This window comes from Colossoma macropomum, unplaced genomic scaffold (genome assembly GCF_904425465.1).
Source record: "Colossoma macropomum unplaced genomic scaffold, Colossoma_macropomum, whole genome shotgun sequence".
Taxonomy (NCBI): domain Eukaryota; kingdom Metazoa; phylum Chordata; class Actinopteri; order Characiformes; family Serrasalmidae; genus Colossoma; species Colossoma macropomum.
This window is the reverse complement of record NW_023496043.1, coordinates 1,318,766-1,345,000: the sequence shown is the minus strand read 5'-3', so window position 1 is coordinate 1,345,000 and position 26,235 is coordinate 1,318,766. Positions and strand designations below refer to the sequence as shown.

The window sequence follows — 26,235 nt, the reverse complement described above, 5'->3', positions numbered from 1 at the left end:
GTCAGACCCCTCACCTGCCATCTCTCGTTTTTGTTTCAGACCAAAGTGACGTCCGCACATCGGGGGAGCGCAGCTGAGGCTCGTGGGAGGAAGGTAAGGGGAATTTTTGTGGGATGGATTATAATATGATCATAATGGGATTACAATCCATGATAGGATTATGCTCGATTAGATCAAGATGAGGTAATCTCTGTGTAATCTGAGGAAGTTTGTGACCAGGTGGTTTTGTACGCTGCCCAATGAGAATTGTACCAGAAGTAAAATTCATTGTCAGGTTGTTTAGTAATCATGTTCTTCTAAGAATTGCATTATTTCAGAGCTTTCTGTGCATGATTATCTTTCTCATAGGGTACTTTTGGTCAGATTGTGATACAGCAGAAGCCATATCGCCCCCTACACTTCCTGTAGTGTATTACAGTCTGTCGGAATGACTGAATGGATCATATAAATGTTATAGAGCAGTATTGCCCCCTACACTTCCTGTAGTGTATTACAGTCTGTCGGAATGACTGAATGGATCATATAAATGTTATAGAGCAGTATTGCCCCCTACACTTCCTGTAGTGTATTACAATCTGTCGGCACGACTGAGTGGATCATATCATTATTATGGAGCAGTATTGCCCCCTACGCTTCCTGTAGTGTATTACAGTCTGTCGGAATGACTGAGTGGATCATATAAATGTTATAGAGCAGTATCGCCCCCTACGCTTCCTGTAGTGTATTACAATCTGTCGGAATGACTGAGTGGATCATATAAATGTTATAGAGCAGTATCGCCCCCTGCGCTTCCTGTAGTGTATTACAATCTGTCAGAATGACTGAATGGATCATATAAATGTTATAGAGCAGTATCGCCCCCTACGCTTCCTGTAGTGTATTACAATCTGTCGGAATGACTGAATGGATCATATAAATGTTATAAAGCAGTATCGCCCCCTACACTTCCTGTAGTGTATTACAGTCTGTCAGAGTGACTGAGTAGATCAGATAAACATTATACATAACATAGAACATTATAGAGTGCAGCTGTTTTGAGCTCACTTTGTGTTGATGTATTAACTTTTTTCTATAACCCCTTTTTTTTTACAGCACTGTATTGATTGTTGGTGTTTTTGTCCAACCAAATAAATGCTTACTGCCCAGATGAATAGCTTTAGATATCACCTCAGGTAGCCTAAGACTTGTGCACAGTAATGTAGCGCTGCTGCTGCTGACAGATTTCTTTCACTGCTAATCCTGCTTTCTGTACGTGCTTAGCTCAAACTCTCAAGAGCACTCGCTGTAGGCAGCGGTTGTGCGAGTGTGCTTTAAAGAGAGAGAGAGAGAAATAGAGAAAGCGCTCTTTTCTTTTTGTGAGAGCAGTGATGTGTGAAACAGAGCCGGCCTCTCTCTCTCTGTCTCTCGCTTATCTCTCTCAGCATTAGCCTGGTTATGACGGCCTTAACCTCACTGCACTCACTCCGTCCCTCACTCTCCCCCTGTTCACGGAGAGAGATGAAGCGAGGCATACCACTCGACCTTCCCCGCCATCTGCCTGTCTTTTTTGTGTTTATCTCTCATTTCATTTATCGCTTTCTCTTTGTAACCCAGCTCTTACTCTTTCACTCTCCCTCTGTCTCTGTATGTGTCTTGCTTTTTTTTTTCTCCTTTTTGTTTTTCTTTTAGTTCTCTTTCTTTGTTTATCACATAATCTGAGTGTTTGGTCTTTGAAATTCTCTCTCTCTCTCTCTCTCTCTCTCTCTCTCTCTCTCTCTCTCCCCCTCTCTCTCTCTCCTCTCTCTCTTCTCGTTCTTTGTTTGTCTTTCAAGGGCGAGTGTTTAAATTAAAATTCAGTTTTTCTTTCTCTCCGTGTCTCTCTCGTTCTTTCTTTGTCTCTCTTTCTCTCAACCAGAATTTCACTCTTTTCTCTTTAAAACTCCATCTCTCTTTCTCTGTCTTTTGTCTCTGTCTCTTTCACTCTCAACCAGACTTTCAGTCTTTTCTCTTTGAATTTCATTCTGTCTCTATCTACCAGTCTTCACTCTCTCTCTATCTCTCTCTGTCTCTCTCTTGCTCTCTGAGACTCTCTTTAAAAGACCAGCATTAAAAATAAAATTCTTTCTCTCTTTATCTTTAATCTCTGTCTGTCTGTCTGTCTGTCTGTCTGTCTCTCTCTCTCTCTCTCTCTCTCTCTCTCTCTTTCTTTCTTTCTTTCTTTCTTTCTTTCTTTCTTTCTTTCTTTCTTTCTCTGTCTCGCTCTGTCTCTTTTTTCCTTTCTCTCTCTCTTTCTTTCTCTCTCTCTCCCCCTCTCTCCATTTATAGACCAACATTATTATCTCTCACAACTTAAAATTCAGTTCCTCTCTCTCTCTCTCTCTCTGTCTCTTTCTTTAAAAGACCAGCATTAAATTAAAATTCAGTTCTCTCTCTCTCTCTCTCTCTCTCTCTCTCTCTCTCTCTCTCTCTCTCTCTCTCTCTCTCTCTCTCCCTTTCTCTATTTAAAATTCATTGCTTGTGTGTGAAGATGGCTCAGCTTTTCATTCAAAGTGACAGCGAGGGTAGGAGACAGGAGAAGAAGTGACATGACCCCTTTGACCTTTTCTCCTCTCTGTCTCCTCCTCTGTTCCTCCCTCTCTCCTCTTCTCCTCTTCCCTCCTCATCTTTCTCTCCGGTTGCCATGCAAAGCTGATAATGATTAACCACCGTAATTACGCTGCGGTTTTCAGTAAGACTGTCACGTACCAAGAACTAATCACAGCATTGCAAACAGTAGAAGAGTTTCAGAGAGAAACGTGTCATTTCCTTTCTCTTTCTATTTTAAATCCCCCACACGGCATCTCATACTCTAACTCTGACTACACTCTGATCTGTAACTCACTGAGTGGTCCAGGCCGACCGCTGCTTCAGTATGACGTTATACATATACAAGGTGAATTTACTGTGCAGTCACAATAACTCATCAGCTGCTTGTCTTTCAGCAAGGTGCTTCACTTCACTGAATTATTCCAGTCTACCTGTGAAGTCCTGGTGTGTGATTTGATTGGTTGAGCTTCAGATAATAAGTTAACAGAATGTGAACACAGATTACTCTTCTTCTACTGTCTGCAACTCGATACTCTTAAAATTTTAAAGCTGATAAGTTACATACTTTCTTACTTCTTTATTTGTATTTTCTGCTCGTTTTCTTATTTTTTATATTTTTATCTAAATCTAAATCTGCAGTCGTTGGCAAACGTTTGGGCGCCCCGGTCACTTTTGTACAATTTTGCACAATTGACCATTTGTAGTGTAGACATCCTTAAGGTTTTATGGCCTTGTTCAGACTGATAGCCCAAATCCGATTCTTAGCATATCCAGATTGTTTCCAGACTGATGTTTCATAGTTTGGCCAGCAAAATCAAATCAGATTTTTGCCAATCAGATCCACACCAGGAGGTGGTTTGAAATAAGATTACAATTGGATTTTTGCTGATGCTTCTCAGCCTGGATGCTCTGTCAGCTCAAGGCAGATTTCAAAGTGTCTTTTGCATCACTCATAATGCAAGAAACACCAACAATGTCAACCCCAGAGTAACGGAAGTGCTGGGATTCAAGTAAAAATACATGCTAATGCCAGAGAATTTTCAAGAGTTTGGAGGGTGAGATGATGCACCTCCGTTTCTCCGGCATCTGCGTGTGAAATCCGTGTTACCAGCGCAGCTACGTAGTGACCGACACCATAAGTCATTACGACAGCAACTAATTCATAGTTGGCAATGTCTGGACACACAAGTCCGATCTGATCACTTGCAGATAACAGTGCAGGCAGTCGTCTCACTTGTTGTTAGGAGACTATGTTGACTAACCCCGCTATGTGGAGGCTGTATTTTAGCCTGGCTTGCTCTTACTGTGAGAGCTGTGCTACAGCAGTGCTTTGTTACAGCCACCAAAAGAACCATTCAACTAATATAGGTGGAAATTATGTCACTTATACACAGAGTAGAGGTCTGCTACCCAACCTGAGCCCGACGAGGCCCGATAAAATATTTGGTTTCAGGCTGTGTTCGGGCTGTTGGGCTTCATTTTCATTCTCCTGCAGACCTTTAACACAGACCTTACTTAGACACAAGCAAACATAACACAGAATGTAATTAAAAACACTTATGGTGAAAAAAAAGTTACTATTATTGAGCAAAAACTTTACAGTCTTTACAGTGAACAGTAAGAGAAGGAGGCTGAAAAGTGCATAACAGCTCTTTAAATATATTCATGCCCTTTCTCCTCGTTAACTAATATTGCTACTCTGAAAAGTAACCAGATGTGTGTGTGTGTGTGTGTGTGATGACATGATTATACCTGACACATTTTCATTTTTTATTTTCGCTTCTCTTCTTACTTTTTATTTTACTATAATAAGTCCGTGATGGCTTTGACCTTTTCATTATTGGTGCTTTTCGTAATCAGTGCATCACTGACTGACTGTGCATGACCAGACGTTTGCTCATCCATCGCCTCACCCCTGTCTGAAAACTGTGTAACAATGTCTCAAGACAACAACTTCAGTACAGTTTTCATCCTTATTTTTTTTCTGGTTCTCAATATCAGCACCTCTCCTTCTCCTTTCCACTCCATTGCTAGCGCTAATAAATTGCCCGAGATTGATCCTCTGCCGTCAAGCCAACGTGCACAGCTGAATTCCTTTAGCTTCTTTATCCTAGCATTAGCTTTTAAAGTTGTCTTTTCTAGTGGAGACATAGCAGTCTAGACAGATAATGCTTTTAAAAAAAGTCTATTTTCATTTCAAAGGTTGCTGCTGTTATCTTTGATGGGGGGTGGATTATCTCACTGATGGATTATAATGACTCATCACAGTGATTTTCCGTCAAGCCTTTGCCTCCCTGGAGATGCTGCTAACATCCCACTCCATAACCCCTCCACCAGAAGCGATTTTTCTCAAAAAGCTTTTCCTGAAACCTCCTCAGCAGCCCCTTTAATCTCTGTCACACATACACACACGTGGCACTTGGGTTGGGGGTGAGTAGTGGTTGCCCACCGCTCTGTGGCAGAGCTGTTGCAAGCTTCCCTTTAATTAATATTTAACCCTCCACAAACACAGCACGCTAACGCTAACGAGGCTCCATGTGGCTAGCCTAGCGAGAGGTGCTTTAAATGTCAGCACCAGGCTACCGTCTTTCTGGCAGCTTTAGAATGACTTAATTACAGTGGCGGAAATGCACTCAGACACCCCCACGGTTTTCAGATGAACTTTTTTGTAGTTTGTAGTCCATGAAGATTCTAGCATGAATGCATGTGCTAGCTTAGCACTGGCAGGTAGCTTTTGGAACAGATTTACCAACATTTTGCCATCGCAAAACCCCTTTTTGTGGTTAAAAAGTGTCAGTTTTTTGCTTTTGCCTCATTGCATGTTGTTGCTGTCAGGACAAAACCTTGTATCTCCATTTTTGCCCTTTACATTGTGTCAAGATTTCATGTTAAAAGCACCAATAAAAGTTGAATAAAATGACTTTTTTTTTTTAAATTATTTCTCCTTTAACTTCTAAAAGAGTTTTTTTCGTTCACCCTGCAAAGCTACCGTTCTGAAGACGCAACAATATGCATTTATAGAGTTTCTTTTGCATAGCTCAAAATACTATTGAAATCAAGCACTTTCTCTGATGTACCAACACTGATAATACTTACTGACTGTGTTCTATTCAACGCCTGTGAAAAGTTTGTCCTGTTTTTAGCACACAAAGATACTATTGTTTGTGCTCAAAGAGAAACAGAACATTTATTCCAAACATTTATTTTTGATGTATTTTGGCAAAATACACTTGTAAACAGCTGTCATTCTGGTTTTGTTATTCTTAATTTAAACAAGAAAATAAAAAAACTAAAACCAGATACGCCCTTTGATGGGCTGGCAACCCGTCCAGGGTTTCCTGCCTTATGCCCAGTGACCGTTCCATCACCCCCGGGACCTGGGAGGATAAGCAGCTTAGAAGATGAATGAATAAAAACAAATACTGTTAGAAAATCAGCAATATTGTGCAACACACTGTGAAAGAGCAGATTTTGCCTAAATAATGATTTGAGAATTTTCTTTTCCAAACGATTGTTAAAAGCATATTGAACCAGACTTTTTTCAAAGTCATTTTGGGCCGTTCATCATGAAATTTACAGATAATGTAAAGGCCAACAGGCCTTTTCAAATTATTTCAAAAACTGAAAAATGGAGATACGAGGTTTTGTTCTGACAGCAGCGATATATCGAAACTTTCTGGCTCTGCAATCCCTGCTTTACTAAAGCGACTCTTTACTTTTTGTTACTTTGCTGCTCGCTGTAGTTTGTGTGTGCACTGTGGAAGAAATGTAACAGCCATTCCTTGATATGCTGCTCGTAGGTACTGCACAAGAGTTTATGCTCGAAAACATACAATTCTCAAACGACCTGGATGCTCTCAGTAAGATTAAACAGGGATTTTACATCACACGGTTTCCAGATACACTTAGCAAGAAAGTTCAGCTCATCCCACCAGCCGAAAATGATATTCACATTTTGACATGTCGAATGACATTTTGTCTTATTTTCTCAAAATATTTTTTGTTGAAATAATCACTTTTTCTGGACAAGTTACAACTATTTTTTCAATTAAAAATCAGAATATTAGTCCTTATTTTGACCAAATGAGTCACAGTTTTAACATGAAAAAAAGAAAGATTAAAAGTCCACCCCCCCCATACCTGGTGACTAAAAACAGATGGACTAAACATGTAAGCCAGTCACATTGTTATATCACGCTGGTCGTATATAATTACACCTGTGCTCATTTGTAATGAAGTTCTCAGTAGAAAACCCACCAAATTGGCACCAGCACAATGTGTCGGTAGACTGTCATTAATTATCGTCTCTCTTAATAATCCTACCCCTATTTTCTTAAAAATATCCACCAGTATTTATAACGTAGGCGTTAAATAGCCCCAACATGCCTGAGGGTTCAGTATGTTTGTCCTTTTTAAAGGCATCAAATTCTGATTATTCAAAACATTTCATCCAAGAGTCTAATATTGCTAATAATGAATGAAAGCTAGGCTGTGCTGACTAGCAGATCAAACCTAATTGGTGTCCTCTGGCTTTCTTTCATTTTTGATGACGTTAGTAGCAATTTTCTTGTTTTTATTATTTATTTATGTATTCTTTTATTTAATGGGGTAGTGACAGAGATTAAAAATCTCTTTTTCAGGTGAGCCCTGGCCAAGAAGACAGCAAACAAAACATCAAAGCACAGAACAACTAATTACAGGGCCATGCAATCTTTTTATTATAGTTCACTTTTTTCCTGACGTGAGTTAATTATGTTTGTGTGGCTTTATGCACCAAAAACAATCATGATTCACAGCCAGTTCCACACTCTCATTAACCCTTAGAATTAAATAGGTTGTGTTTGTTACTGTGCCTGTAAGTAATCTAATATAAACTAATATATGTAAATGAGCTCTGTTCTGATTGGCTGCCTTGTATTGTGCCTTGTTCGAAACGCAGTCCATGCTGAAACACTTCTTATAACCTCAGTATGCAGGGGTGGGGCTAAACCACTGTGGTGATGCACACATTCCTACAGCAGTTTAGCTCCACCTATTCATACTGAGGTTATAAGAAGTGTTTCAGCCTGGCCTGCTTTTTGAACAAGGCACAATACAGGGCAGCCAGTTACATTTACAATTCTATTATGTGGTTGTTCTTCTAAAATTCCTGCTCAGGCAGAAATGTTAGTATTTTCAGCTGCCTTGAGAAAAACTCTGAAGACGTGTTGTTTCTTCTGAAACATAATAACTGTCTTGATATGCTGTAAATCAAATTGAATTCAGCACAGGTCTGACTGAAGGTTAATTAATAAAAGAAGTATACATAATGATACAGTTTACTCGTGATAAACGTAAAATCATTCAATCAAGTTTTGTTGGGACTCATTCTAAGATTATGGGGCACTTTAAAATCCAGAAGGCCTGTTAAATTCAGTTCTCACTGTCGTCACCATAATAAAGTAGATTGTACATGTAGTTAGTGCAGTATGGTACAAAAGTGAAGGAAGCTGACCAATAACAGATTTGTTAACAATAAGTAAGTATAATAATAATAATAATAATAATAATAATACACTAACGTCATATAATATCTGATATGATATGAATCAGAGGGAGAGTGATAATGCATTGTGAGTGAATCATTCTTTTGAACAGGTTGTTTTAACTAAATTGGTTGAAGCCAGTCACAGGTTGAATTGATATATATATATGTGAAGTCAATCGAACTAAACTTTGAATTGGCGTTTCTACACTGTTAGAAATAAAGGTTCTGTGCAGGTACATTTGTCGTTCATCAAGATACAAATAATGTAAATGTCCCCTCAAAGGTTCAACAGTGGTTTTAAGGTCCAACTGTGCACCTTAAATAAGTTTTTCCCAGGTGAAAATTACACATTTGTACCTTTTCATAATCTAAAGTTTAACTTGGAAAATATAATTTCAACGGATTATGGTACAATTAAGATCCCTGACTAAAGGTACTGAGATGTACTCTTGAGGGTACCACCCCAGTGACAAGTGGGGTACTGCCCCAGTGACAGTTTCATACCTTTTTTTCTGTGAGAGTGTGTGAAGTATTCCTTTAGGAACGGCCCAGAGACTTCTTTAGCCCTGTGTTTAGTGTGACTGGAAGACACACTTGGTTAAAGGTCTGTCTTCTCTCTGCGTTCCACAAGTCACTGTAATTAAAAAAACAGCGAGGATTGTAAAGCTTATTCAAGTCCTAATCTGAACAGATGTTAACAGTAACATGATGCCACGCGGCTTAACATCAGTGTCGTCTGCTTGATGGCAGGAGCAGACTGTGCTCTGTTGCTTTCTGGCTCAAGGCCTACATTCAGTTTGGGCCAGAGCGTGGGCGCCACTCGCAGAGAAACTGCGATGTGAAATAGGATCTGAAAAAAAAGTACATTTGTTTGTTCTCAGCAAAAAATTCTTTCGTTCTGTTTTTAAAACGTCTCAGGCAAAAAGAAGCTAGCCGTCTGTCAACACTCGGTGTGTAATTGGTTTATTTAAATGAGGGGAGGGGTAAATAATGGCTTTAATGAAGACTCGGTCGAGTTAACCCACCGCTCAGCACGTGCCAGTCACACGAAATCGGTGCTGGCCGCTCGTCTGTGTCCACTGCCGAAAAAAAAGAGAGCGGCATGACGAAGTTGATTCCTTTCTTTTGCTCAAGGGAGACGAAAAAATAATTGCATTTATGTGCTTCCCAGCTCTGGAGGCGCTCACTCGCACTTCTGCTTCGAGTTCAAAACGCACACAGACACTTCTCTTATGAAGTAAACAGTTATTAGAAACACAGTTTCTTCAGTCTTTCTTCAATTCCAAACACACACAAGAAAAGTGTCCCTGGTGCTGTTGTTCAGCTGTCTTCCAGCTCCTCTCCTCTTGGAGTGAAGTGGCCATGCTCCCAGCTTCCTTTAGGGTACATAAGAAGCAGTGAAAGATGCTAATGGGTTTGACAGTTCGTTCAACCCATTAAATGACCAATTGATGCACAATGTAATGCATTGATATACTAGCTTTAGCATGCTTCTTAATCTGATCTTCTGATCTTAAGCTGCTATACTGTGCGAAAGTCAGACACCACTTTATTTCATTAATTTATTAATCTTCTAAGCCGCAGTGGACTGGCAGCCTCTCTAGAGTGTTTCCTGCCTTCCGCCCATTGATCGCTGGGATAGGATCCAGCACCCCCCGCGACCCAGGAGGATATGCAGCACCCTTTATTTGTTTACTTTCAAAATGGCCAAGTACGAGTTATTCATTTTTCAACATGCTCTCAGCCACTAATTATATCTTTTTTTGTATATAATGTGTCCACCATTGTTACAGCTTCCATTTTTTCCAAGAGACCTGCTTTCAGTTTTTTAAAGAAATCTCCACCTCCAAGTTGAGTCTTAGAAGTTGGTTGCATTTTCTGCTTCCCACAGTCCAACACAGGACTGATAGATAGACATGCTTTTAGACCCATAGTGTTGTCTTCTCACAGTGGAAGGACGGACAGAAACTCCTGTGGATTTATTCAGATCTGAAGCAGCTTGATTTTCTCCTCTCTTTCAAAGATGAAAGCTTTAAGTGCTGTTTATTGGACAGGGACAGTTTTGATGGTCTACCAGGTCTTCCTAGGTTGATAGGAGTCCCATTTTCTCTGTATCTTTTAAGTATTTGAACCCCTGTTTTTCACTTATTGTCCTTTGATTTTCCTCTTTCTTATGCAAGTGGATTATCATATATCTAATCTCCTCAGAAATATTTCTTGAAAAATGAATAACTCCTACTTAATGGCCATTTTGATTGGAAATTGAATACACGAAGAGGGTCTCTGACTTTTGTGCAACAATGTATTTAAAAATGTTTCAAAATAAAGACAATTCAGCTCTCGGAAACATCATAGAAATAGGTGAATGTATGTAGTGATCTATATAATATTATAATAAGAGTGTTAAACTCTTCAGATGTCTGGTTCCCATCACCACCAGTGTGAACAATTCTGGATGGGTAAGTCTCTCTAGAAAAGAGCATTTCACACCAAACCACTCTGAATGACTTTGTTTACATCTACTAATTTAATAATGCATAAATTTTGAAAAATCAATGGAATTCCCCTTTAAGATAGACTGTTATCTGTGAAGTACTAGCTAACAATGTAGTAGGAGGCATCTTGAAGCCTGAATTTGCATCTGTCCTGATGTTTTTATGGACAAACATGGTTCGACTGTTTGTCTGCCAATGTGTTCTCCCAGTTAAGTGCATGAGATGAATGTATTGCCCAGTGTTTCCATTATTTTGACCACCTCTGTATGTGTGTTTACACATAACCCCATTACTTGTAATTATAATTAGCACGCCTTTGATGGCCTGAGCTACAGTTCTACACGTAGAGCCGTATAAGAGAAGTGGACCGAAGGCAGACGGACCCTCAGTGCCTTTTCCCCACCCTCTCTTTGGCATTGTTTAAATGTCAAAGCCGTCAGTCCATAATCTCTGCTGCGTTTTTCTATCTTTCTCCAATCATGGTGGAAAATGTCACTTTTAATGTCCAATTAACTCTACTGTTCTGACTTTTAAAGACTTTTTTATTTACCCCGATTGCTCTTTGCATAAAAAAAAAAAAAAATCCTCAGGCTAGACTTGTTTTCCGTGACACGACTCAGGCTTTTAACTTCCTCCTTGTTGCTAGCGCACACTTTTTTCTATTTTAAGAATTCAAGGGAAATGATACAAAGATTAGTCTCCCACTGAATGACAATCAGCGATAAATCTGCTGTTTCCATGCAGCATTTTGCATGTAGGCGGCGTTTGATTGCTGTCAAAACACGCAACGCTTGCTTTCATAATGTTTACTTGCACTTTGGCGGTATTAGCATGTGCTGTTTGGGTGACAGGAGAATTAATTTGAGCATTAGAGCAAATTTTATGGGTCAAGGAGTTTTGAATCATGTTCATAGCAGTCGGAATTGCTTTTGAACTGTAATTATTATCAACAGTCAGGGATTTTAGTTCTGTGTGAATGAGCAGGTTCATCTTTATTCCTGTTCTCAGGATATAAAGCCAGAAAATGTGCGCTCTGGGCTGATTTCCACATCATTATTCTAACTGCAAGGTAATAATTACTGATATAATGTGTCTCTCTGTTGGTGCAGGAGCTGACTGAGGTGACATTAGATGCCCAGCAGACGCAGGCCTGGGATCAGCTCCGCTGCATGTACAAAGGACCATCCAGAGTAAGATAGACACCCATACTACACCAAAATGTTGGCCATGGATCATTTTTAACATAATTATTGGCTATTTTTAAACGTTTTATGAATGTAGCCGAAAAGGCATCCTAAAGAAGCTGAAAAAGTTTGTTTATATATATATATATATATATATATATATATATATATTTGGATGAATGTCTTACTAAAAGGAGTCACTTTTCAATGATAAATTACATTTCAGTTTACATTTTCCTGTAGTTTTATGATTTTCATTCAAAAGCATAAATAAATTATTTATTAAAGGAATAATATTATATAATTATAATGCTGTATAATCTAAATAAACAAAATATATGTAGTGTTGGCTTCAAAAAAGACAGTTTAAATATAGACAAATTCAACACTTGTTTTTAGTATTTTGGCCCTCAGTTTCAGCAAAGAGCTTTCATTTCACTCTCTCTCTCTCTCTCTGTCCCTCTCCTTTGTCTCTTTGCTTTTTCACCCTCTTTCTTTCTTTCTTTTCATTTCGTCTCCCTCTCTTTCTTCTCTATTTCTATTTCTTTTGTCTTTCTTTTTTGTTTCTCTGTGTATCTCTTTTTCTCTCACACACACTCTTCTTTCTCTGCCTCTCTGTCTTCTGTCTCTGTCTCTCTCTGTTCTTTCTATCTTTTCTCTTTCTGTATCTGTCTCTTGCTTTGTTTTTCTTTATCTGTCTTTGTTCTCTCTGTCTCTTTTTTCTATTTCTCGTTTCTCTTTCTCACTCTCTTTTCTCTCTCTCTCTCTCTCTCTCTCTCTCTCTCTCTCTCACTCTCTTCTCTCTCTCTCTCTCTCTCTCTCTCTCTCTCTCTCTCAACTTTTCCACTCTGTATGAGTTGCCCTCTTTCTCTCTTCAGATGGTTATTTGCTGATGTAGGTCGAGTGTTTGTAGTGCTGTTCCTCTGTCGTTGTGGATGGAGAGAGAATGCACTCGTCTGTCTCTGTGTCTGCCTTAAGAGGCTGTTACATAACACACTAAAGATACTGCTCTACTCCATCAAAACCAGGCTACATTTCACATAAACAACATCACCACCCCCCCAGTCTGTCTCTGTCTCTCTCTCTCTCTCTCTCTCTCTCTCTCTCTCTCTCTCTCTCACACATGAGGTTTATAGGTTTATATATACAGTAGCTCTCAGTCTGATCTGGACCTGTTTGGTCTTAGTATTTGGCCTTGCCTGATGCTGGCTTGTCTAGTGTTACCCAACAAGACTGTAGTTGTTGCAGTCATTTTTGCTTTGTTGGATCTGTCCTAAACTGTCCTAAACTGCTCTGCCATGGGCTACAAATGTTCTGTGTCCAGCTTATGACAAGAAAATGTTTAATATATATATATATATATATATATATATATATATATATATATATATATATATATATATATATATATAAAAATGTGTGTGTGTGTATGTATGTGATATATATATTGTGGTGTTTTGTTTAAAAAACAAACCATAATAACTTTACCAGTTTTTAGGTTTCTCAGTTTTTCTTTTGGTTTCTCCCTGATACCACTGGGGGAAAAGCAGGTAGGAACAAAAAGTTCAGAGAGGCAGGACCTCAAATCCCCGTGCCTGTGATTGGTCCAAGGCAGGGATGGGCCCTGGGCACAGGAGTCTTTTGAGGCCCCTGCACATCAACAAAAATTCTGTATAATAATAATAATAATAATAATAATAATAATAATAATAACAAATAATAATAATAATCCTGAAAAATGAGGTTAAACCATTCACAATCGTGTTTATGTCCACTTTGAGCAACACTGAAAATCTTTTTTTTATTTTGATCCTAGTAATATATCTAATATCTTATTTTTTTTATCTAGTTGTGTGATACTTGATTTTTACTGGATACCTGGAGTTTTAAAGTCCAAAGGCCCCCAAGTTCTCGCAGTCAGAGGCCCCTGGCACTGGCCCCTTTGGGGCGGTCAGTAATCCATCTCTGGTCCAATGAATGTGTTAGAGCCAGTCATTTAGACTGTTGCTTCACAATGTCTTTATTAATTTACATATAGTTGCGAAAAGCTCAACTCAGTTTGTTGCTTGTTGAACTGTTGTCGTTTAGTCTGGTGCTTTTTGCTTATCTGCAGCTGCAAGTTGCTTCCATAGGAAATAAATGGTCAATTATTGCTCTGTTACAAATCAAAGTAAATGATATACATTACTTTTAAAATCTCCTTTTTCTTTTACAAGACCTTTGTAAAACAAAGCACAAAAATAAAAGTAAGTAAAACTAATATAATGAAGTAGAACAAAACATCAACAGGAATACAAAATGTAAACATTAACAGGTTTTCAATCAATCAGCAAGCAAAAAATGTAAACTGCTAGCAAATTAAATGCAAACATCATCTGACATAAATCTATCAGTTGGCTTTGAAGTTTTCCTTTAATCAAGAGAGTGTCTGGTTGAGATCAGCTTGGGATTGCCAGCTGTTTGTCGTAATTGCAATTAATTGTGCCTCACCTGGTCTAGCGGAGCCAGATGTGATCTCATACCAAGAATACATGTCTGGGGACAACCATGAGAAATTCTGACCTAAATGTGGGGGGAATGTGGACTTATTAGGGTGGCAAGAAACTGAGAGTGAAATTTCTAAACCAGTCCATTGCCTCGTGAAGGCAGAGCTCAAAGTAGGGGGTGACTGTGCACTTATCAACATTTGTCTAACGGACAACAAATCTGTCATTAGCCCCAAGTTATTATCGCTGAAGTCCCCTCAAAAACTTCAGTTAAGCATAAAGATGTCTGACATGTGTGCAGAGAACATCTTACATGCAGTAAAATAAAAAAATAAATAAATAAATAAAATCCAACAGGAAAAAAAGTTCCTTGAAATTATTCTGTGCCTTAGCTTTAAAATGTACGGCCCGTAGTAAAAGTTGGGGATGGGTTACCAGCAGCTGTATATAGCCCCTCTTTGCAACAGTACAGCCAGAGTACAAGTGATGTGGAAGGAATTGGCATGTATATTTCAGAAAAGACAAGCTGTCAGGTTTGTATTGGAGCTAAACGATGTGGCGTTACGCCCAATAAACAGTGTGAGAAAAGAAGCCCCTTTTTTTGAAAGCAAACAACAATAATGTTTAAAATACATAAATACATGTACTCACCACTGAGCAATGGCATGATCATGAGCAGCTATTCCAGCTACCCTCTGACGGAATAAGTCTGTCTGAACTCGCCTGAAGCTCCTTTCCTGTCCATTTCTGTGCTTTGACCAGCATATCGTTGCTGTCGGAAGAAAACCTCGAATCTCCATTTTTGTTGTTTTTCAGTTCTTGACATAATCTGAAAATGCCTGTTGCCCTTTACAATGTTTGTAAATTTTATGATGAATGGACCAAAAGAAACGGCCCAAAATTACTTGGAACAAAATCTGGTTCCATTGACTTACATTAAAAGTAAAGTAGGTTTTTTCGTTTTCCTGTAAAGTTACAATTTTGGAGATATGAGGTTTTCTACTGACAACAGTGATATGCAGGTGGGTTCTATTTTGCTTTTAAAAAATGACCTTGCCCCTTTATTGCAGACAATATTGGACATACTTAGTCAATTGTTGTGTTTTAAACATTGTTGTAAACAGCTGGCCTAAACTAAAGTTTTACCAAATCCTTTTTGCAAACAAGCCAAATCTGTTTTCCTTTGAGGTAATGTCTTCAAACAGAGCATTTGAAGTGGTTTCATGGATAGATTTTGTGCATCGAGCCGATTCACAGGCTGCCAAACTACGTATCTCGGATTTGATTCAGAACGGCAACATCTAGTGAAGAAAAGTTGGAAAATGTTCAAGTAAAACTTAATTTTGACTGTTTTTGGTATATAAAACCACACAGACGTCTTAACTGGACCGTGTGTGTGTGTGCACGTGCATGTGTATGAGAGAGAGAGAGAGAAAAGCCCTTTTTTCTCCCTTTCCATTTCACTAATTAAAGGCCAGCCTTTAATCCTTATCAGTACCTTTATTCCCTCCGACACACACACCCACCCTTGACCTACATCAGCAAATACCAATCTGAAGGAAGAGTAATATTACACTCCTCGGAAACATTTTAAATAGAGGATTATATATATAATCATTGTATTGAGTTAAGCCCTCAAACACCTGCTTCCATGGTGACAGTGATGTCATATTCACACCTAAAGGAAGTATCCCTCTTTGCTCAAATGGAAACCCTGCCTCTTTTCTCTCTCTCTCTCTCTCTCTCTCTCTCTCTCTCTCTCTCTCTCTCTCTCTCTCTCTCATCCTTCCCCTGGGTAACTCTATAAGTCTGTTAAGATGTTGGGCAGATTTATCTTGTAGTAATATCCTCTTGTCTTTGCTTCATTCAGTCTCTCACATGCCGTGCTTTTGCCGTAATGTGTGCTGTAAAGAGATGTTGCTGTGCTTTTCTTCCTGGGGCGTCAAGTTTGAAATCAAGGGTATTAATAGGGAGTTTGCTGAAGTAGCAGCCTCTTCTCTTCTGGGAAGGCTTTACACTAGATGTTGGAACGTTGCTGTGAGGAACAGACTGCATTCAGCCACAAGAGCATTAGTGAGGACAGTTACTGATGTTGTACTGATGGATACCTTCAACTTATCCCAGAGGTACAGGATGGAGCTCCATGTCTCCAGAGAACAGTTACTCAAACTCAAGCCCCTTCGGTTAAGTTACATTATGTTGATTATCTGTGAAAATATATTGACACTTTATCTGCAGGGAACAAACTAAAATATGTCATTTTTTTCTGCTAATTTTAATGCACAAATCCTGCTTATGTGCATATTTCATTTGAGTTAAATATGATGGAAAAATAAGAAGAAAATAAAATGTTTGGTACATTTTATCTGTTAATCTTTTTTTTTGAAAGTTAATTAAATTCAATTGTACAGAGATGTGCTGTCTGTAGAAGATGTGTCAAATGGTATCAACAAAATGCCATTTGACCAGGGGTGCCCAAACTTTTGTATATGAAGTTCTACGTATTTAATAATGTTAATATTACCAGTCGTGTTGTCGTCAGGGACAGATTACTGGCTAACTTCTCAAACACAAAGGTTAAAAAGCTTAAGTTAATGAATACATAAAGCATTAAGCCTTGAAAGGCTCTGCATTGATGGACACAGTTAAAGGGTGTTGCTGAGCGAGGTATTAAGTTTTATTATTAATAGTAATCACACATCACATAAACAATTCTTCCACCAAGCAGTATAGTTTTAAAAACACAACTGGTTTTAAAAGCTTGGCTCAGTGGTACAGTGCCAGTGGTAGCCTGCTTCACACCACTCCAGCTGACACTTGGCATTGCACATAGTGATCTTAGGCTTGTGTGCAGCTACTTGGTCATGGAAACCCATTTCATGAAGCTCCTGACACACAGCTCTTGTGCTGATGTTACTCCCAGAGGCAGTGTGGAACTACATCATTGAGTGATGAAACAGAGGAAAGACCAGTTTTATGCGCTACATGCTTCAGCACTTGTCAGCCCCGCTCTTTAAGTTTGTGTGGTCTATGGCTTTGTGGTCGAGCTGTTGTTGCTCCTAGACTCTTCCATTTCATAATAACAGCACTTACAGTTGACAGGGGCAGATCTAGGAGGGCAGAAATATCACAGTTGACTTGTGGCAGAGGTGGCATCCTATGAGAGTGTCATGTTTAAATGCACTGAGCTCTTCAGTACGACCCATTCTTCTGCCAGTGTTTGCCTATGGAGGTTGCGTGGCCATATTCTTGATTTTATACACCTATTAGCAATGGGTGTGGCTGAAACGCTTAAACTCGATGGTTAAGAGGGCCCACCATGTACTTTTGGCCATACAGTACATGTGTGCATGCGTATTTTACACTGTCATTCATTGTGGCTTTGCATCAGATTCAAGAACTGAAACAATCCATTTTATATCAACATTTAACACTTCCGAATTTTGCTCCTATAATGCAGCGATCCTGAATTATTTCAGCTTAGACGTTTAAAAGCACCTGTTGTTTACAGGTTTTTTTATTGAAGTTGTCTGTCTGACTGTCACTAGATTAACAAGGCCCATTGTAACATTCAGAAAGCGCTTACCTTTTTTAGGGGACAGAGAATTATAAAGTTAGACAGCCCAGTATTTGCTTGAGTTCTTTGGCGACAGCTGTTTGACGCACGCTGTGATGGATTTCAGCACAACAATGGCATTTGTCTCAGGAGACGGAGAACCACTGAAAGGAATGAAGATGAATTACTTTCGCAGGCTAATGGAAAGTGGATGGAGAGAAATCTGTTTTCTCTCTCTCTCTCTGAATTGGCAGGGATTAGAACAGGAGGTGGATTTTTGTCTGTGCATAGGTGTTCTACCTAGGTTCCTTCAGTGACATTAAGATTATTCTTCAATATTTTCGTGGGCTTCAGTATTGCCATGAGCTGATACACTAGACAGGATGCTAACCACAGAGTAATATGCTAGTCCCTTGTATCCTTTCTCCTCTGTGTCTAAGGGCAGCTTTTGCTTAACAAGGGTATCAGTGATGTAGAGCAGATGAACACTTGTGGTGGGTCAGGATGCTACTTTGCATCATTAACACTCACTCAGTTCTGAGAGCTGCCATAAATATCTCCAGCATGTGAGAAACACGCTTTTACTGTCACCCTTGAATTTTTTATTAGAGTGGATAAAGTTAACACACACTCTCTTACTGCGCACACACACACACACACACACACACACACACTCCTCCTTGAGAGTTTTATTAGAGTGTCTACAATTAACACACACACTCGCACACTCCCCACAGGCTCCCCTCCTGTTTAATTAACACAGCAGAACTCCTCAGCCCAGTTTCAGAGCTTTAATTAAACAGTAAATGGGTTCAGAGGACGAGTAAATAAGAACAGGACCAGAGAGAGAGAGAGAGAGAGTCCTCCTGCATATGTCTCCATCTCTCCGTACGAGACCAGTGAAGATCTCCTGTCTACATGGAAGTGTTTTAAAGAGAAAGAAGACAGAGGAGAAATGGAGGGGGGAGAGAAAGACAAAAAGACAGAGAGGAGAGAAAGACAGACAAAAAGAGGGAGAAAGAAGGAGGAGAACTGAGAGAGAGAAAGAAAGAAGGGCAAGAGCAAGAGACGAAAGGGAGGAGAGAAAAGATTAAGAGGGGGAAAGAAAAAGAAGAAATGAGAAAGCGATACATATGGGGAGAGAGAGAACAGAGAAAGAGACAAAACAATGAGAGAAAAGGAGACAGGAGAGAGAAAAGAGTAGAGAAAAAGATTGAGAGGAGACAGAATGAGAAGAGAGAAAGAGTGAGAAATAGACAAGAGAGAGAAAAAGAAAGAAGGAGAGAGAATCAATAGTACAGTTTGGAGAGATAGAAGAGAGAAGAGAAATAGAGGAATGAGTTTGAGAGAGAAGAGAAAGAAGGGGATGGAGAGAGAAAAGAGAAAAAGACAAAGAGAGAGAAAAGAGTGATGAGAGAAATAGACAAGAAAGAGAAAAAGAAAGAAGGAGAGAGAATTGATAGAGCAGACAAAGAGATAGGAGAGAGAAGAGAAAAAGAGGCAAGAGAGAGAGAAACGACAACGGAGGAGAGAAAAGAGTAAAGAAAAATATTGAGAGGGGGGACACAGAAAGAGAAGAGAGCAAAAGACTGATAAGAGACAAGAGAGAGAAAGAAAGAAGAAGCGAGAATTGAGAGACAAGAAAAAGATAGAAGGAGAGAGAAAGAAGGAGATGGAGAGAGGGAGAGAAGTGAAAAAGAGAAAGAAGGTGGAGGAGAGCATGAATGAAAGAGGTAGAATGAGAGAGTAAGAGAGCTGTGAGGTCACAGGGAGGTTGAGGTGCTGTATCCGTCAGTGTTAGGCAGGTCTGTTGAGCTCTATGAGGAGAGCTGAACTCTGTAGCTCCACACTGTGTGATTAAGCGTATTAATGAGAATGTTGGCAGACAGTAAACCAGCCGTCATGATCACAACAGAACTGGCACCCACTGTCTGTTGTACCTCCTTTGAAGTGCTTTCCAGTCTTGTGGTGTGATTAGGGGAGTGAATATGGAGATCAGATCTCTAATGTGCCTGAACACTACAAAATGAGGCAGGAAGGCAGGCAGGTTTGTAGTCTGTCTGATGCTTTGTTTGGGCTGCACTTTGATCACTTCCTTTCAATTCTAGCGCTTTTACCTCTCTCTTTCTCTGTCTCTCCGTAGTGTTGTTTCTTCTGTACCACAATATAAACAAAATAACAAATTGTGGTTATATTGCTTTCTACACTAAATGTCCAGAAGTGTTCAGACACTCCTTCTGAATTCAGTGACTTTAACCCCTTTCAGACAGATATTCCTGCTCTTCACGCTGCTCTTCAACATTAATAATGTGATTCCTCAGTTGCTCTGTTGCGTTTATTTGACATGTAAATCTGAATTTGACACAACAGTGGCACGTAAATGAAGTGTCTGTGGAGCTCAAACAACCATGTGTGCAATCCACACTGACCCCAGCACCGTTTTTTTGTCCTTTTCTTTTATAGTGATAGTTTCACAACAAGTTTAAAACTTCACAACACAATCAGACCATCTGTTCTTGCAATGATATTACAATTACAACTTACAATTTATGGGTACAATTTACAGCACAGGAGATCTTCTGAAGCTACTGGGTCAATAAGATCATCACGTTTGAATAAATTATTATGAATATAGGTTAGAATGCTATAGAAAAGTGGGAGTGTGTGATTTGACTGGACCTCTATGCAGTTTACACTTCATTCATGCAGGCAAATGAAAAAAAAAATGCTTTGTACATAAAAATCACGTGGCAAGTCAGAAGGACATTTGCATCTAGCGGGTGTGGAGTGCAACACCAGTTACAATGGAAGTGTATCTGTTCCATCAGATGGTCGACTAAAAACGCTACAGAATCGCATCTGGTTTGTCTCACAAACTAAATTTTTTAAAAACAAGCACATGAATAGGAATATGCTTCATCCTACTTATCCTACAGTAGCCCACTGTTGGGCTGTGGAGCAGTGGAGCTGTGTTCTCTGGAGTGATGGAGCTCCATCTAATACCTTTGGGATGCGTTGGAGGGATCCAGAACTAATCATCCAACATCAGTACCTGACCTCACTAATGCTGTTGTGGCTGAATGCAATCTAATCCTTACAAATTGGTTCCACAGAAGTGGACTTTTTGTGCCTTTTTGCGTTTTGCCAGCCTACGGTTGTCCACCCATATTGGTAAAAGTGGTTGTAATTCTGTTTGCGTGTTTAAAAAGGCCTAAAATAACACACCACATGCCTGGCAAGAATATGCCGAGGCAGAATGTTTAAAGCGACCAGTGACTTTGTGTCTGAGTGCCACGGAGTCAGCAACACTTCTCTGTGTGAGCAGAGCCTCCGTCACTGCCAGCTGGAGCTGTTTGTTCATTAGCGCAGCAGCTACACTAGGCTTATGTCACATGGTATCAGCTGCTATCAGATGTTGGTATCAGTGCATTTTTGCGAGTATGAGTTAATGAGCACAGTACTGGACTGATACCAGTATGTGTATCGATGCATCCCTAACGGGCATAAACACACTGGATCACGCACAAATGCTTGGGGCAAGGACCCTCACACCGTCACCATATCTATATATTGATCCTTACATTACGTGACTACACAGTCACAGTACATCTCTCTCTCTCTCTCTCTCTCTCTCTCTCTCTCTCTCTCTCTCTCTCTCTCTCTCTCTCTCACTCTCTCACTCTCTCACTCACTCTCTCACTCACTCACTCACTCACTCACTCACACTCTCTCTCTCTCTCTCTCTCTCTCTCTCACTCTCACAAACCCCAGACTGCCCTGGAGCTCAGCTTTCACATAAACCTTATCTGTCAGCCTTCTGCACCATCATTCTATGGACGTACCTCTGAGGGTTCATTACCCGTATCTCACTCTCTCTCACACACACACACTGTCTCTCTCTCACACACTGATTATTGTACATCTGATCTTTTCTTCCTGTGTTTTCTGTCACTGAGTGCTCTACTCCTGATTTAGCTGCCGTCCAATTTCCTGTGTGAAGAAGCAAGAGTGTGAATAATGGTGGAAAACTTTTCTATTTGGTAATTGGTGCCTTTAGTTGAAGACTGTAAATGAGACACTTTCTCTTTAGAAGTGATACTGAAGAACAAAAAGGAGTGTTACATTGCAAGAAAAACACAGTTTGAACACTTTAAATAATCACTCTGTATATTTACAGTTGGCAGGTAGTTACTGTAATTCATATTTACAGCACTCCTGCTCTGCAGTAATTATGTATTGTACTGTATTTTTAACTGTGTTTTGTAAGACTGCACATTGACAGCAGTACATTACTGTAATCAACAACATCCTCTTGTCTAAATCTTGTATGTATGCACATAAATATTAGGAAATGAGAGTTAAAACAGCAGATTGCTGTTAAAATGCATCTTTAATACTTCCTAACAAAGGAATCTTGAACACAGTACATTGTAGAACTATTTTTTCTGCCCTTGACATTGTGTGAACATTTCATGACAAATAAATCAAAAGAAATGAACTGAAATATTGTATACTTGCATAAAATAAACTGTGGTACATTTTTAACAGATTATAACCTTAAAAAGACCCCCCCCCCACTCTTCTCCTATAAGTTTACCATTTTAGGTGTATGAGGTTATGAATGGCAAGCCAGCAATGAGTGCAGGTGGATGAAAAAAAATATACATGGTCATAAAGAGAGTGAGATAGAGAAAGAGCGAGAGAGAGATGTAACACTTATTACTGAAAAAAAAGACCCTTAAGAAGTGCAATGATGGTATGAGAAGTAAAATGGAAAGTGTAGAAAGAGGGTCCTCAAAGTGCAGTGTATTGGAAGTGTGTCGTGACGTCGGCAATGTACGCATGTCTGAACTCATATTAATATTTGTTTACTTTATCAGGTATTTTTAAAAAAAGCTGTTTAATTTGGGGAAAAAAATTAAACAATAATTTATCATCTTGCCATTTTTAAATGAGTTTTTAAAATGAGCATGCAGCATAGAACCACAGAGAATATGGGACCACTAACAGCTGATACTGTGCTTCATTAAGTGAAATGGCAACGTCTAAATGGATGTGCATGTGGCTGTACAGTGTTGTGCAAAAGTATATAACTGTTTTACACTAAGGACAAGTTATTCAGTTTTCGGAGCAGATATGATAATCCACTCGGGAATGTCAAAGTAAAATAATTGGGGAAAAAAGCAGGCTTCCATTCAAAAAATGACAAAGATACATAGAAAACGAGGCTCATAACATTTGTGCAAGACCTGGTAGACCATCAAAACTGAATCAAGCTGCTTCAGATCTGAATAAATCCACATTTCTGTCCATCCTTCCACTGTGAGAAGACACTCGACACTATGAGTCTGAAAGGATGTGTTGCTGTCAAGAAGCCTTTACTGGGAGGGAGAACACTGAAGCTGGACCTCTGTGATGTGGAGTAGGGTTTTTTGGAAGGATTTCAAAATTTGTAATAGAGATTTCTTAGATCGTGAGAAGGAGAAAGACTGAACTTTGGAGGTGTGGCAGAATATCACTACAGATTTCTTTAAAATTCTGAAAGCAAGTCTCCTGAAAAGAACAGAAGAAGAAATAATAAATGTAAAGAGTGGACACGCTAAATACTGATAGATTTGATATTACACTTAGTTGTAGACGCTTTGGTGTAATTTTCTTGTAAATATACAGTACTGTGTATTAGAATAAGAAATTTTCTGGGGGGGGTAGGGGTTTCTTTGCTCAGAAAAAGTACTAATATTAGAAAAAGAAATAACATTAATATAGTAAGTAGTGATTTTATGTATATTAATCTGTTTGTTTAACCATTTCCAAACCTCTTTCCATGGCAGCCCATTATTATTTGTAGTTAACACATGGTTTGGCTGATTAATGCTTCATTAAGTTAAATCAGTACTGATGATGGAATTTATTAAATCTCTGTGATGGTTGGGAGTGTCAACAAGAAATCTGGATCCAAATTTTGTTCATCAAACTAGCTCCGAACGTATCAGCTACTTTTTTCAAAATACAAATATCTTGTTTCTATATTTATGTGTACTCACATCTGTTATAATGAGAGATGGCCTATTTTTCTGGCAAAAACACATTTAGTGTCAGATAAATGGCTTTAAATAATGTTTAGGTGCCGAGGGCTTAAGCACAATACTGTATGTTTTCAGCTATTTTTCCTGATGCTTTAAAATGAAAGACTTCTACTTAATGGCTGTTTTGCCTGAAAATCAAACTAGAAGGTGAAAAATATGTAAATTAACTTCACTTTGCTATGAAATCCCAGGTGGTTGTGAAGGTGTTGATAGGCCATTGCTATGGAATGCCAAGTAGTTGCTAATATGACATTTGGAGAGGTAGATCTGAACTCAACATAGGTTTCTCAACATTTCACCATTCATTTCCTAGGGAAAAAGAAAGATTAGTGTTTGAGTGAATGCTGAATAAAAACCATACGTGCCATCGAGCTCAAAAGCCCAAGCATGCTATTCCGATATAGGCTCTACAGTCCTGCCAAGTTTCATGGTTCTTGCTCAAAGATAGCTACCCATTAAAACACTACCAAAACAGGATAGAATAATAGAATGAAGAACAGTAAGTTGGCTTTTTCAAATGTGGTCTCTGACTTTTGCACAGTACTGTATTTCAGACAGTGCAGCTGATAGAGATTAGGTTGAAAAACACTGTTAAAAATGAACCGATCAAATTACATATAAACATAAGCAGCATAACGAGTTGAATGAGGGCTGGATGACAATGTTTGATTCAACAGTGCTGATCAGTTAAATGGACATTGACTGCCGAGTGTCTCTGCACTCTGAACAGCCTCAATCCACTATAATGAACAACCTGGAGCTCCTTAATACAGCTAATGAGAGAACGCGTGTGTGCGTGTATATGTGGGCAGGAGCTCGTTGTGTTTTCCTCAGAGTATTTTATATTTTATGTGTGTGTGTGTGTGTGTGAATGAGTCACAGCATTGTATGCACTGCGGTATGATGTGTTTGAGTCTGTGTTAGTCAAGGTCAGCGTATGAACCCTCGTCATTCTTAGCTTCCAGCTGAATCAGCGCCGCTACGAATTAATGAAGCCAACAGAAAAAAAATCACGTTTAAAAAGAGAAACATAAGGTTTCCTCAAGAGGGCTGACTAATTAGCTGATTTAATGCCTGTAGGCTTTAAGGAACACTCAGCAGGAGAGAACCGTGAGGAAATGAACAGTATTAAATGTCTAGCTTGTACCTAATATTTTTCTTTACCATTACAACAAACTGGTTTTAAATTCTGTGTTCAAGGCATAATGTGGAAAAAAGTTACTGTATATTTTTAGGGTGTTTTCATAAAGCTGTGTTGTTTACGTTCTCTTTTCTCCTTTTTTTTTGTTTTCCAGTTGTCTATCCTCACAGAAATCTCCCATTGCCATAGCAACGAGAAGGCGGGGCTGCTGAACCCCACCCATCCGGGAACAGGAAGCATCTACCACAGTGAAAACTTCAGTCTCAAGCTTTCCCCTCCGCCGCTAGTGGAAGAGTAGGATAGACACTGCCCATTGTTATAGTTTCTGAATAAAAGCACTACTGTATCCCCTCACACGAACTAACGTCTCTGCTTTTTCACTGGTATGCATATTCAAAACGCCTGAAACAGGTGATCAGGTAACCAGTGTCTTTACCGGGATCTCTTAGTGCAGGCTAGAGGTCTGCTGTCCTACCCAAGGGCCGAATTTTGGCTTGGTTTGGTCTGTTTCATAATGAGTGCTTTTTATATGTAGGTTTGTTTTTATTTGAAGGAAATACCTTGTACATGTAAAATAAAGCCAGTCTTACTAATGTTTGCTATGGACGAAAATACGAAAGAAACTCTATAAAAAGAGAAAGAGAAAGAAGTCAGAGACGTCTTCATTGTGAAACTGTATGACTTTTTTGTTACTTCAGATAAAAAGCACACTGGTCATGTACAGTGTAAAGCAAGGGGTCGTCAACTGGCGGCCTGCAGTCCAGATGCGGACCCAGCAAAGTATTTCAATAACAAATCAAATATTTGAGAACAATTCTACATCAAGGCCAGTTAATGTGTGTTTCGGCAACGTGAACACTACAGCTTCTGTAACAGTCATGTGTTGTGGCTCATCCAATCAGATTCATTTATGTACACCACTTAACCAAAGTCTGCACAGAAACAGAGTATTGAAAAGCAAATGATCAGAGAACTGTGTGTTTTTCTCCCTGTTTCAAGTACAAAAGCAATGTGTCTCATCTGATCAGAGTCTGTGGCGAGTCAAAAGTGAAAGCATTAAGTGCCGCAGTGAAACAAATCACTTTGAATTAACCTACCGACAAAATTCAGCTGTGATGATGAATAAAATAAACTCAAAGCTCAACGTGAAATCTCCACCATTCTTTTTTTTTCAAAATTAAAACAGTTTATCAAA

At 39.2% G+C, this 26,235-nt stretch overlaps 1 protein-coding gene across 1 annotated transcript in view; it reads left to right on the top strand.

Annotated features, from left to right (window-relative positions):
• vps8 (VPS8 subunit of CORVET complex) overlaps window positions 1-25,400 on the top strand; it is a 153,998-nt gene extending 128,598 nt beyond the window's left edge. Inside the window, 3 exon segments of the mRNA XM_036564837.1 lie at window positions 40-93; window positions 11,697-11,777; window positions 25,195-25,400. Coding sequence (XP_036420730.1) covers window positions 40-93; window positions 11,697-11,777; window positions 25,195-25,338 — 279 coding nt within the window. The 3' untranslated portion in view covers window positions 25,339-25,400.
• The last annotated feature ends 835 nt before the right edge of the window (window positions 25,401-26,235 follow it).